Source organism: Myotis nattereri (assembly GCF_964212035.1).
Source record: "Myotis nattereri genome assembly, chromosome: 8".
In the NCBI taxonomy this organism is placed as follows: domain Eukaryota; kingdom Metazoa; phylum Chordata; class Mammalia; order Chiroptera; family Vespertilionidae; genus Myotis; species Myotis nattereri.
Window position 1 is genome coordinate 34803353 of NC_138083.1, and position 12357 is coordinate 34815709.

At 48.6% G+C, this 12357-nt stretch overlaps 1 protein-coding gene and 1 pseudogene across 2 annotated transcripts in view; one reads left to right on the forward strand and one right to left on the reverse strand.

Annotated features, from left to right (window-relative positions):
* The window catches only part of EFCAB8 (EF-hand calcium binding domain 8), a gene marked incomplete at both ends in the record, with an annotated part of 48324 nt that extends 41570 nt beyond the window's left edge, over positions 1 to 6754 (forward strand). Inside the window, 4 exons of the mRNA XM_081097713.1 lie at positions 3606 to 3735; positions 5130 to 5334; positions 5419 to 5517; positions 6473 to 6754. Coding sequence (XP_080953839.1) covers positions 3606 to 3735; positions 5130 to 5334; positions 5419 to 5517; positions 6473 to 6754 — 716 coding nt within the window. The remainder of the gene's footprint in view (positions 1 to 3605; positions 3736 to 5129; positions 5335 to 5418; positions 5518 to 6472) is intronic.
* Positions 555 to 2022, reverse strand: LOC308523245 (MICOS complex subunit MIC27-like; annotated as a pseudogene). Its single transcript has one exon. The product of its transcript is annotated as an MICOS complex subunit MIC27-like (transcript).
* Positions 6755 to 12357: the final 5603 nt, after the last annotated feature.

Consider the following 12357-nt stretch of genomic DNA (forward strand, 5'->3'; position numbering starts at 1 on the left):
TATGTCTTTGAATTATTCTTTAAGTGGTTACCCTTTAGATAATAATATGCACTCTTGACCTGATACCACTTCCTATGCAAGAACCTTCCATTCCCTTTCCTGTTGTTTGTGCTAATGCTCCCATATGTTTTACTTCTACAGATGTTACGACTTCCAGCAAGGCATTGTTCTTAATGTTACTGTGAGCAGTAATATTTACCCTCACATTTCCCATTTCTCCTGCTCTTTGTTCCTTCCTGAAGTTCTAGGGTTCTGTCTGCAATCATTTTCCTTTAGTCTGAAGAACTTCCTTTATTATTTTTTTTATAGAGCTGATCTGCTAGTGATAAATTCTTTAAGCTCTTATTTTTCTGAAAACGTCCTTATTTTGCCTTAAAAGTTTATTATTTTACTGGACATAGAATTCTCAGCTGACAGTTTATTTTCTTTCAGTACTTAAAAACCATTCCATTGTCTTCTGTTTTCTCTTGAAAAGTCAGTTGTAAGTTGATACTTTGAAGGTAATTTTTCTTTTTTCTCTGACTGCTTTTTTTTTTTTTTTTTTTTTTGGCAGTGTGACTATGATGTGCCAAATTGTGATTTCATTTGTATTTATCCTCCTTGGAGTTCGCTGATCTTTTTCAATCTGGAGTCTCAATCATTTTGAAAAATCCTCAGATATTATCTCTCCAATGTTTCTTTTGCCCGTTCTCTTTCTCCTCTCCTTGTGTGGTCCCAGTTATGAGTATATTAGAACATTTGACATTTGACGTGTCGCACATGCTCTGTTCTTTCCATTTTTTCTTTCTTTTTTTTGGTCATAAAATATGCTCATTTTATTACAGCTCTGGGAAATGAAAAACGAGGGCAGGGAACATATCCTTTCACAAACCATTCTAATTTAGCTGATATTAATTAGAAAAAACTAAAGCAAGTATATGTGTGTACAAGCACTGAGATATACACATACATATATTTACTCTATATTTTTGTTTATAAACACCCTTAAGTCATCAAATGCGTCCTAATACTACTACCTCTGTCTCTTCACCAATCATTTAATATTGTTTGGATTGTATTTGCTGTTTGTGTTTTAATCACTTATGTGATTGGTCAAACTATACATTAGAAGATGTAAGGGACACATTTGCTTTAAGTTATGCTGTATGTGTCACAAATACCCATGACATGATCCCCCCCCCCCATTATTATTTGAAATTTCACACATCTTGTAGTTCTCTATGTACAGTATTTCAGCGTTTAGTGCTGTACATATCTACATCTTCTGGATGGGACTGCCTGTGATCCATGAGCTTGGGGTCAGGCATAAACTGTGTAGCACCTGAGGTGGACTCTGATTTGGTCTTCGTTTCAGGTCTGAGTTCTGTTGACAAAGCCATTGAATGTTTCAGGTCGTGAGCTGTTTTCACAGGTATTTCTATTTCAGCATAACTTCCCAGCTTAGTTTTTCCTTTAGATTCAGGAAGTGACTTTTTTGTTGTTTTTGTGTGTACAATGATTTAACTGCTTCATAAATTTGCTGGCTCATACCATATGCCCTTTTCCAGGTTACCTTTGCAATTATTACAGACTGAACTGGGTAACAAACAGCTGTTACTTAAGTGGCCAGTCCTGATGGATAAGCTATTTTCTTAAATCTAGAACCTTTTCTTGCTGAAACCAAGCCTACCAATCCTGAAACTGTAATCACTGCAATTTCCAGAAGAAAATCTCATGGTAGAATCTTCAGATAAACATATGCATCTTTTCCAAATTAAACTGTCTCCATTATCCATATTTCACAAAGACATAAACATCCTTGCACCAGCCAATATAACAACCAGTTGTAGTGCGGATGGAGGCAAAGCCCATTTGTAAATTTCCAGGCTGCTCTTCAGCATATTTAGACTGGAGAGGCGGTGAAGTGTATATGGGGAGCTTCTCTGGTTTCATTAGCGGCTCTTTGAATTTCTTTCCTTTGGCAGCATGCACACTTATAGATGCACATATTAGACCTGCAGGCACGCTTGTCAGCTTTCCCATTAGTTTTAACTCTATACCCATCCATCCAAGGCACATACTCTGACCCTATGGCCACCATGTCTGTGACTCTCCACCGAAACTTTCATCCCCAGTTTTTCTTCAATCTCTCCACTCCAGTTTGGATCTTTTCTATGGACCTGCCTTCCAGTTTATCAATTCTGTCTCCTATATGCAGTCTGCTATTAAATCTATCTGATTAATTCTTGTATTCTTATATTTTTTAGTTCTAGAATACCAATTTGGTCCTTTTCTATAGATTCCAATTCACTGTTGAAATTCTCTCCCCTTTCTTCCTCCATTTTGTTATGTCTTCCTTTATTTTTTTTAACATTATTTATAATAGTTATTTTAAAGTGATTATCTGCTAACTCCAATGTCTAAATTATCTGTGAGTCTGATTCTAATGCCTATTTCTTCTTTTGGTTATTGGTTACATTTTCCTATCTTTTCACATGTCATAGGCATTAAAAAAACCCAAAACAGAAATACTTCAAAATAAAACTTTTCTGAACTTTGTATAAAGGACCGTAGAGAGTAAAGTTGATAATGATTTTCCTCCATTACATTTGCTCTTTTCTGTGTATAGGGCTGCTCATCTCAGTGCAATCAGGAACTGAGCTGGGTTGGAACTGAACTGTATCTTTAGGTAGACTGACCTTACTTCTGTCTTCAGTTGTCTCTGGGGTGAAGTCTGTTGTGTTTGTTAGAGGCTTCTTCCTCCAGTGGGACACTGTCTCCCAATGATCTCACTCTGTCTTTCTAGCCGAACCCTAGACCTTCAACTCCCCCAGTACTAAGTAAATGTCAGAACTATGCATTTGGAACGCCCCTGAACTTAATCCATCATGCCAGCCAGAATGGCTGTCAGAGGCTCTGCTGGTTTCTCTTCCTTCCTGGAGCTTCCTTCTGCTAAGCTGAGCCTGATTCTCACCCTAGCCTGTGTCCAGATTCAGAAAATGTTCCCAGAAAAGAAAGCAGCTCCTGATTTCAGTTCTTCTTGGAAAGACATTTTCCTTTCTGTAAATTTAGTTCATCTATTTTCTTTGCTTCTACAGCTCTCCAATGGTTTTATAGAAATATGGTTTTGTAACATACCTGTTTTGTTTTTCTTAATTAAAAACAATTCTGCGGTAGGGTAATGGCCTACGACTATACCCTGCCCCTGCCCAGAAGTGGAAGGACTCATGTTTCTCTGTGCTCACTACCTGCTTTCTACTCCAGGCCTGTTCCTCCCCAGCCCCATGTCTGGTACACCTGATCATTTTGTATCATTGCCATTTCATACATGAGCTACTTGAAACCCAAATGAGGATCACTCAGTCCTTGCCATAGTACTCTCTCCTACACGTGGGGCAGGATGCCTTAGGCCTGAGCTCCAAGTATACACTAGGGCTAGTGTCTGATTCCTTCAGATATCTGTTGAGTAGCCAGCATCATGCCTGACATATGGTGGGCATCATGAAGTGTGGGACAGGCGTAAGGGATTGCTGACTGACTCGAGGGTGGAGGGTGAGGGGCAGAGGTTCAGTGTCGGGGAGGCTAGGCCAGTCATTGTTACTGAGTTGGGTCTGATTAAATCACAGGGACATTTGGCCTGAAAGTTTGGAGCCGGCTGAAGGATATCCAGAATCTTGATGACAAAGAACTACATAAAAACTTAAGGAAAAAAAGTGAATCCACACATGCCTCCAAGAAGACCTATTCAAGGCTGCCGTGAGTTACCTGGTTTCCTCTGGCCCAAAGAGGGGGTGCTGGGAGCCTCTCCAGATCCCAGGCAACCTCACCTGGATTGGGTGGTGCTGGGCACATTCAGGGAAAGCCCTGGAAGGCCCAAGGCCTGGGACCTGCTGGAAACTTGACTCCAGAGGTGGCAGCTGTGGCCTAAGAGCCTGAGGCTCTGTTCTTTCAGCTCAGCTCAGCTGAAGGATTGAGCATTTGACTTTGCCACATAAAAACCCACGTCCTTAGATGGGACCCTGCCCCAGAGCCAGATTCAGATTTGCCGGTGCTGGCTTCCCTGCAGGCGCCATTTCTATGTGGCCACAGGGCCCTGGCAGGAGAGTGCCCAGGGCTCTGGTCCTGAACAGACACTGGATTCTTTTTCTGAGTCATGGGAAAGGCAGGAGGCTTCCTACTTGTTCTTTCCTCTACAGGTTCCTCCTTCACCCATGCTCTACCCTTATCCCTGACCAAATCTTGGATAATTTTGGGTTATTCAAAAATTACTTATTAAGGCCCTGCTGGTTGCCAGGCCCTGTACTAGGTTCTAGAGATCCCAAACAATCCAAGCATGAGTCCTGCTTCTGATAATTCACAGTGCACTGGGGAGATGGACATGCAAACTCATGGCCGCTATTCTATGTGATAAGTGATGGATATTAAGAACAGGGATGGGGGCCTGGCTGGCGTGGCTCAGTGGTTGAGCATTGACCTATGAACCAGGAGGTCATGGTTTGATTCCCAGTCAGGCCAAATGCCTGAGTTGCAGGCTTGATCCCCATTGTGGGGTGTGCAGGAGGCAGCTGATCAATGATTCTCATCATTGATGTTTCTCTCTCTCCCTCTCCCTTCCTCTCTAAAATCAATAAAAACATATTAACAAACAAACAGGGATGGCTGAGGACAGTCTTCTGATTGGGTGGATTAACTAAGGAAGGCTTCATAGGAGAAGAGATTTTGGAGTTGGGTTTTGACATGTAAGCAGGAGTTTTCCAGGTACCCATAGAGTCCTTGTGGCTCCTATGTTTCTGTCAAGGCATGCACCTTTATAGTCCTATGGGAGGATCTCAAACAAGGCAGAGGCAATACCCTAGGAGAGGATATCTAAGTATTCCAAAGGGAAAGTATAGGTAAGGTCAGGATGGGGTGTCAGACCTCCACGGGGGAGAGCACAGGGTCATGGGAAGGATCACAGGACTTGTTGGGAACCAGTTGAATCTGGGCTTTGCTAACATCAGTGATGCGCCCTGGGCATCCTGCCTCATGGGAGGAATAAGAAGGTTGGAGAGGATCAGATCCAGGAGGAGAAACCCTCTTGGGGTTCCTGGGAGGGCTTCCCTGACTTGTGGTGCGGAGGGCATCTTCTGAAGGAAAGCCCCTCACATCAGGGAGGAGCAGGATTTGGCTGAGGCCCTGGTGTACCAGCGGCGGGAGGAGGTGGCTCTCCTGGCTCTCTTGAACGGAAATGCAGACACAGAGGCGGAAGCTTGGGCCAAGCTGCAGAAGATAACCCTGACGTCCCCATGGGCTGGAGAGCGCTCCCTGAAAGATATTGAGAACACTTGGCACAAGTGGGAGTCCAAGGACAAGCAGGTCAGGCTTGATAGGGGACACGGGGGTGTGATGGGCCCACAGCTCTCAGTCCTGAGCCTTCACTCTTGCCCATGACTCTTGCAGGTGAGCAAAATCCTGGGAGCGGCGTACAAGCCCAAGGAGCGGTTGCGGAGTCCCGGGCTCCTGTCCATCTGTGTGCAGTATGGCCTGATGAAGCACCAGGTGCGGCAGGGTGGGGCTGCTCCCTGAGATGCTGGGGCAGGGGCCTCCAGTGGGGTGAGGGGAACATCGGTCCTTTAATGGAATTCTGAGCAGGACAATTTCAGCATGAAATTGTTTGCCAAGGCTCTGGTTGAAACCACGGACAGGTTTTGTCCTTGAGGACAAACCTCATTGGGTCTATGGGAGGATGTCCTCCATTGGGCCTGGCACCTGTCCACAGCCTTCAAAGCGTTTCCCAGAGTCTGGCTATTAGTTTGTTAGTGTGTTTACTGCGCGTGTCTCCATACTGTGGGCTCCTCCTGAGCAGACACAGGTGTGATGGTGACAGGAGCACGGTCAGTGAGAGGCAGAGGGAATGGAAGGGGGCTCTCCTGGGGAGAGAAAGGAGCGGAGGCTTGGGAGAGACCCACTTTGAGCCCCATCCTGTCTCTTACGTGGGCAGATCCCATCCCCTCTTAGCCTCTCCCTCCTTCTCTGCCAGCGGGGCATTACGGGAGCTCCCAGCCTCTGTGGCGGGGACTCAGAATAAGTGAGGTAACTCTCTGTCCCGGGCTGGAGGAAGGTCATGTGAAAAGGGACCGCTTGGCCTCCCTACCCTCTACTGGAGACGGGACTCAAAGTGCATCTTGGCAAGTGCTAATGTCAGGTGTGGAAGCACGTCTGGGAGCTCCTTGTACCTGAGCCCCACTCAGGGTTCAGCCTGAGGCCTCATTCTAAGATGGGGACAGTCCAGTGCCAACCTCACAGGACGGTTGCCAGCACCAAGAGGAGGGCGGATGAGCCTCAGGCACAGTGGGCTTGTGGGCCCAGCAGGCTGTGGCCATCAGTGGCAACCAGAGTACCCTGGAGACTTCTTTGGCCTGGGAAGACCCCAGGGTCCATCCTTCTTGCGAGCCTGCTCTGGGTCCTGGTGCCCCCTGCCTATTCCCACACGCCCCTGCTCTGTTCCCCACAGATCTCACCTCAGATCTACCAAAACCTGTACTTCAATGAACTGGCACCCACCTACCAGCCTGACTTCATGATGCTTAAGGTCATAGACCAGCATGGCCGGCTGATCCGCACGGTGACTCACAATGTCTCGAAGGACCTGCATCCGAGCAAGGAGACGGCCAGCATGCACACTAACATCTCCTCCTTCTCTTCCTTGTTCTCGTCAGTCTCAGGCTCTGGGTTCCTGACCAGGAGGTTCATCCCCCTGGGGCTCCAGTCCTCCTCTGCCTCGCAGCAGCCCTAGTCAGCCTCCATGGCCCAGTCGGCTCACTCAGTCCTGTCCCAGGCATCCAGGCACACCCTGCAGAGATCGGCCATGCCCACGCTGGTCGCCTCCTCCCTGAAGCAGGTCTCCCAGCCTCTGAAGGACGCCCCTCTGTGGTCTGTGAAGAAGGGCTCACGTCAGGTGCTGAGGTAGCTCAGCCTTCTCTGCTGTCCTCTGGCAGGACAACCAGGTCCTGTCTGTCCCTGGCATACCCCTGCCGGGCCCAGAGGATAAGCAGCTCCCCCTGGCTGTCCGCGCTCTGCCTATGTGGTGACGTTGACCTTCTTCACCAGAGGCCTGGAAAAGAAAATAAATGTTCACAGATGTTGGAGTCCATGAGTTTGGGCTGTGTCCCTCGCCCCCTTGGGCACCAGGCTCGCTCTCTGATCGGGTCATGTTTCCCCTGGCGGGGTGCAGGGAGGAGAGTCCCTCCCACAGGGCATGGGCTGCAGCTGTCTGGCCCGAGATAGGTGAAGTATTGGTTGGGTAATGACGCTGGGGTGAGCTGTGGAACTTGGTTCAACCCCCCATAAGAGTGAGACCAGCAGCCATCTGTCTGTCTCCTGCCTGTGCTGTGTGTCTGTCCTCCATCACTGTCAGCGCAGGGACTCCTGTATTTATACCCTGTCTTGGCTCTTTGGCCTGGCTCTGCCACGGTCTGGCTTTGGAGTTCCTCATCATTCTGAGCTCATTGTCCCCCTCTGGCCCAGAGGTACCTGTCAAGGCCTCTGCTGGGCGACCAGCCCTCTCAGCAGCTCCACATCCTGTTCTGGGGAACGTGTGGACTCTGGACACAAGCACTGCGACCTGTGGAGAGCCAGAGCGGCCACTGCTGCTGTGCCATGGTACCCACAGCGCATGCTCGGCGGGGGCTTGCTGGAGCGGCAGGAGGTGGACTGCAGGCTTGGGTTCCTGGAGGTCTCTGTTTTCTTTTTTTAAAATTTTTTATTGATTAAGTTATTACATATGTGTCCTTATCCCCACGTTACCCCCAATCACCCCCCCCCCCCGCCCACTCATTCCTTCACCTCCCTGTTGTCTGTGCCCATCGGTTAGGCCTATATGCTTGCATATAAGTCCTTTGGTTGATCTCTCCTCCTTACCCCACATCCCCCCTACCTTCCCTCTGAGGTTTGATGGTCTGATTGATGCTTCTCTGTCTCTGGATCTGTTTTTGTTCATCAGTTTATGTTGTTCATTATATTCCATACATGAGTGAGATCATGTAGTATTTATCTTTCTCTGACTGGCTTATTTCACTTTGCATAATACTCTCCAGTTCCATCCATGCCGTTGCAAATGGTAAGAACTTTTTTACTGCAGCGTAGTATTCCATTGTGTAGATGTGCCACAGTTTTTTAATCCACTCATCTATTGATAGGCACTTAGGCTGTTTCCAAATCTTAGCTATTGTGAATTGTGCTGCTATGAACATAGGGGTGCATATATCCTTTCTGATTGGTGTTTCTGGTTTCTTGGGATATAGTCCTAGGAGTGGGATCACGGGGTCAAATGGGAGTTCCATTTTTAGTTTTTTGAGGAAACTCCATACTGTTCTCCACAGTGGCTGCACCAGTCTGCATTCCCACCAGCAGTGCACGAGTGTTCCTTTTTCTCCACATCCTCGCCAGCATTTGTCGTTTGTTGATTTGTTGATGATAGCCATTCTGACAGGTGTGAGGTGATACCGCATTGTCGTTTTCATTTGCATCTCTCAGATGATTAGTGACTTTGAACATGTTTTCATATGTCTTTTGGCCTTTCTTCTGTCTTCGTTAGAAAAGTATCTATTTAGGTCCGTTGCCCATTTTTGGATTGGGTTGTTTATCTTCCTTTTGTTAAGTTGTATGAAATCCCTGTGAATGTTGGAGATTAAACCCTTATCGGTGATAACATGGGCAAATATGTTCTCCCATGCAGTGGGCTTTCTTGTTGTTTTGTTGATGGTTTCTTTTGCTGTGCAGAAGCTTTTTATTTTGATGTAGTCCCATTTGTTTATTTTCTCTTTAGTTTCCAATGCCCTAGGAGCTGTATCATTGAAGGAATTGCTTCGGCATATGCCTGAGATTTTGCTGCCTGTGGATTCCTCTAGTATTTTTATGGTTTCCCATCTTATGTTTAAGTCCTTTATCCATTTTGAGTTTATTTTTGTGTGTGGTGTGAGCTGGTTGTAACTCTTGTTTCCCAAGGCCCCTTCTATCCCGCCCGAGGCACAGCCCTGAGGAGCGAATGTGGGGCTTCACATCTCTGTCCACTGCTTCTCCCTTTCTCATTCCCAGCCTGCACGTGGCTTCCCTCTGCTCGCTAGCAGGGAGCCTCCTGTGTCACCGTGCCTCCTCCCACGGGCACTGTATTCTCCGCTGTGGGGAACCAAACCCTCCAAGGCTTGGCTCTTAGGCAAAGGGGTCATCCAGGAGCCAGGATTAGTGAGGCCAAGACACATTTGCATGCTATACCCCAACATCATCCCCGCATCCATTTCCTAGGGCTCCTGTAACAAAGCACCATAAACTGGGGGCTTAAAGCAATGGAGATGTATTGTCTCACAGCTCTGGAGGCCACTGGATATGTTGGCAGGGCCAGCTTCCCCCGAGAACCGAGGTGGGGGAAGGCGAGAGGAGGAGGCCTGGCAATTACCAGGCCTCGGAGGTTTTCTTCAAGGCCTCTCTGCACAGCCCTGACCTGGAGGGAGACTCAGGGTCCCCTTTAAGTCCCAAGATCTTGATATGTCAGGACATGCCAACCTCTGGGGGAGCTTCCACCTGATTCTGGGACTTGGGAGCCCTCTCTCAATAGGCCCAGCCCTTAACAACAGTCTTTTACTGCGTTTGCCCACGTGTTTCAGTTTTGGCACGTTGTAGGCACTTAAAATAATTGTGGAGTCTGCACACTACCTCTTACCCCAGCTGCAGCGCATCATGGAGATTTGTCTTTGGACACCAAGCTTGAACTTATAGGCAGCCCCTCCAGGCACCAGGCGCCCAAGATGTGGAATCTCAGGCCCCAGGACAAAAGGTGGGGCTGAGCTTAGCCAAGATATGTTCGACCTGTCTCTCCGGCCGCCCACACCCAGCCCCTCCTGGCCCAGGCCCTACCTGAACACTGGGCAGATAACTCTGGAGCATCAGGGTCAGCAGGAGCTGAGATTCCCAATGGGGCAAAGAAGGCCATTTCACACAGGAGTTGGGTGTGAGGAAGCGGGGTTGGAGGCCCTGCCTCTCTCTGGTCCCCCCACAGCACTCTCTCCTCCCCAGGCCCAGGTGCCTGCAGAGCTACATCTGTCTCCTTTTCGTCTGCTCTCTGCCTTTTGCACCCATGGTTTTAAAGAATGACTTATTTTTAAAAAGTGACTTATTTTAGCTCTTTTCTGGTTCTAAAAGTAGCACAGGCTGAGCATAGCAAATTAGGAAAATACAGAAAAGCACAGAAGCCAATAAAAACCATCTGGATTCTCTCTCCCAGGGATCATTTTGGTGCATTTTCTTCTAGATCAGTGGTTACTAATGTTGTGGCCCCACCCCCATAACAAAGAAACAGAATTTCCGGAGGATGAGGCCCAGAAATCAGGATTTTAAAAAGATTCCCAGGCGATTCTAATGTGCAGCCAAGGTTGAGAACCACTGTTCTGGATCGTTTTTCTTCCTGTGCGCTTGTGCACACATGCGCTCACACCCTCATATTCACTCACTCCCTCACTCATTCAGTCTCTAATATACTCACACCCACACAACCCATCACCTTGGCATTCAAGCTTCCCTCATGTGATGTGCAAATGGTCTGCCACTGCAATTCCTTGTAGACCAACCATGAGGGTCACCTTCTCCAGGATCTAGGGCCACTGCCAGGCTCCTCTTGAGAGGAGCAGGAAGGCCATGCCTCCACCCCCCCCTGCCAATGTACTGCTAAAAATCAGAGCAAGGAGCAGCCATTTATCTCTGGGGAGCAGAAACATTTTCTTGGGCCCTGCTGGGCTGAGGGGTCACAACCCCACTGATAGACGGAGGGCGGGTGTCCCTCCACCAGGAGATGGGGCACAAGGTCACGGAGGGGAGTTGGGGAAGCCTTGTCCTCAGAGAGAAGCCATCATTGACCTCATTTTCTGGCACCACTTCCATATTTCTGACACCACTTAGCACCTGCTGTATGCCAGGCACTGTCCCGGGCACTGGGGACATCAGAGTAGGAGCACCCAGCCGTTTCCCCTTGGGGACACAGATCACCCCTCTGTTGTGTGAATACATCTTCTCATCCATTTATCCATCAGATTATCTAACTGAGCACAAGCATCCAGGGTGAGGCAGGTGAAGCTCATGGAACAGTGTGCAGATGCACTGGGGACCAGGAGAAGCAATCCAAGATGGCTTTCAGGAGGAGGGAGCCTTTAAGCCCAGAGCCACCCAGACCATTGTGTTTGCTGTCTTCTCTGAGAGAGGCATCCGGTCGATCAAATGGCCTCTCCTTCATGCCCTGCTCAAACATCCCCTCAATGCCCAACCTTCTGCCCGCTCTAAGCCCTGCCCTGCTCTCTTCTAATCTCAGTATTTATGTCTATCACTGTGTCCTCTTCCCCCAGGGCGGGCGGGACAAGGTCTGTCTTGTTTAAGGTGCCCACCCCTGGCGGGGTGCTCGGCACATTGCCGGTGCTGGAGAACTGTTTGTCCAATAAATACTCATAACTATTAGCTCAAAGTTTGCCTCCCCTGGGGGATCTTCTGAGGTTGATCCCACTGTGGTTTTCCCACACTTGGGGATGTGTGTCCTCTATTCGCTGGTCCTGGCTGGATGTTGGAGTGTCCCTCCCCACAGGGACTGCAGACCCTGCCTGTGAGCCTCAAGCCTTCGGTGAAGATGCTGGAAGGGGCAGTGGATCCCACTGGCGCTGGGTATCCAGGCTTCGTTGTGGATTCAGTGCTGGGTGGGTCTTGATGGGTCTGGAAGGGCAAGTAGGTCTTGGATTGGCAGGTGGTGGGGAGTAAGGGATGGTGTCAGGCAAGGACACTGCAGGGCCCTGGCTGGGTGGCTCAGTTTGTTGGAGCATTGTCCTGGACACCAAAAGGTTGCAGGATCAATTCCTGGTCAGGGCACATAGCCAGATTGCGCCAAATGATCTAGAAGAAAATGCACCAGTCCCTGGTTGAGGCGCATTTGGGAGGCAACCAATCGATGTTTCTTTCTCACATGGATGTTTCTCTAAATATGCTCTTTAAAAATCAGTAAAAAACAAAAAATATATCCTCAGGTGAGGATTAAAAAAAGAAAAAGAACACTTCCATAATCTACTAACCCTGACTCTACGTAAGTCCAAGTTCCAACTTCTTTACTTTGAAAAAAAAAGGGGGGGGACACTGCAGGGACAAAGGTCAAGGGGTGGGCAATGGGAGTGGGGCCCTTCTAGTCAGCCAAGGGGCCCAGGAGGGTGTGGTGGCTGCTGGGTATTCTGTGCGGCTGAGCTCCCCAAGGGGACAGCACCACCAGCCTCCGTGCTCTGGACACAGAGAGCAGATCCCCCGAGTCCTGCACGTCCCACATGAGTCCAGTGCCCCAGGCAGCAGCCTGGGACTCGAGAAGAGGAGATGCTTTTG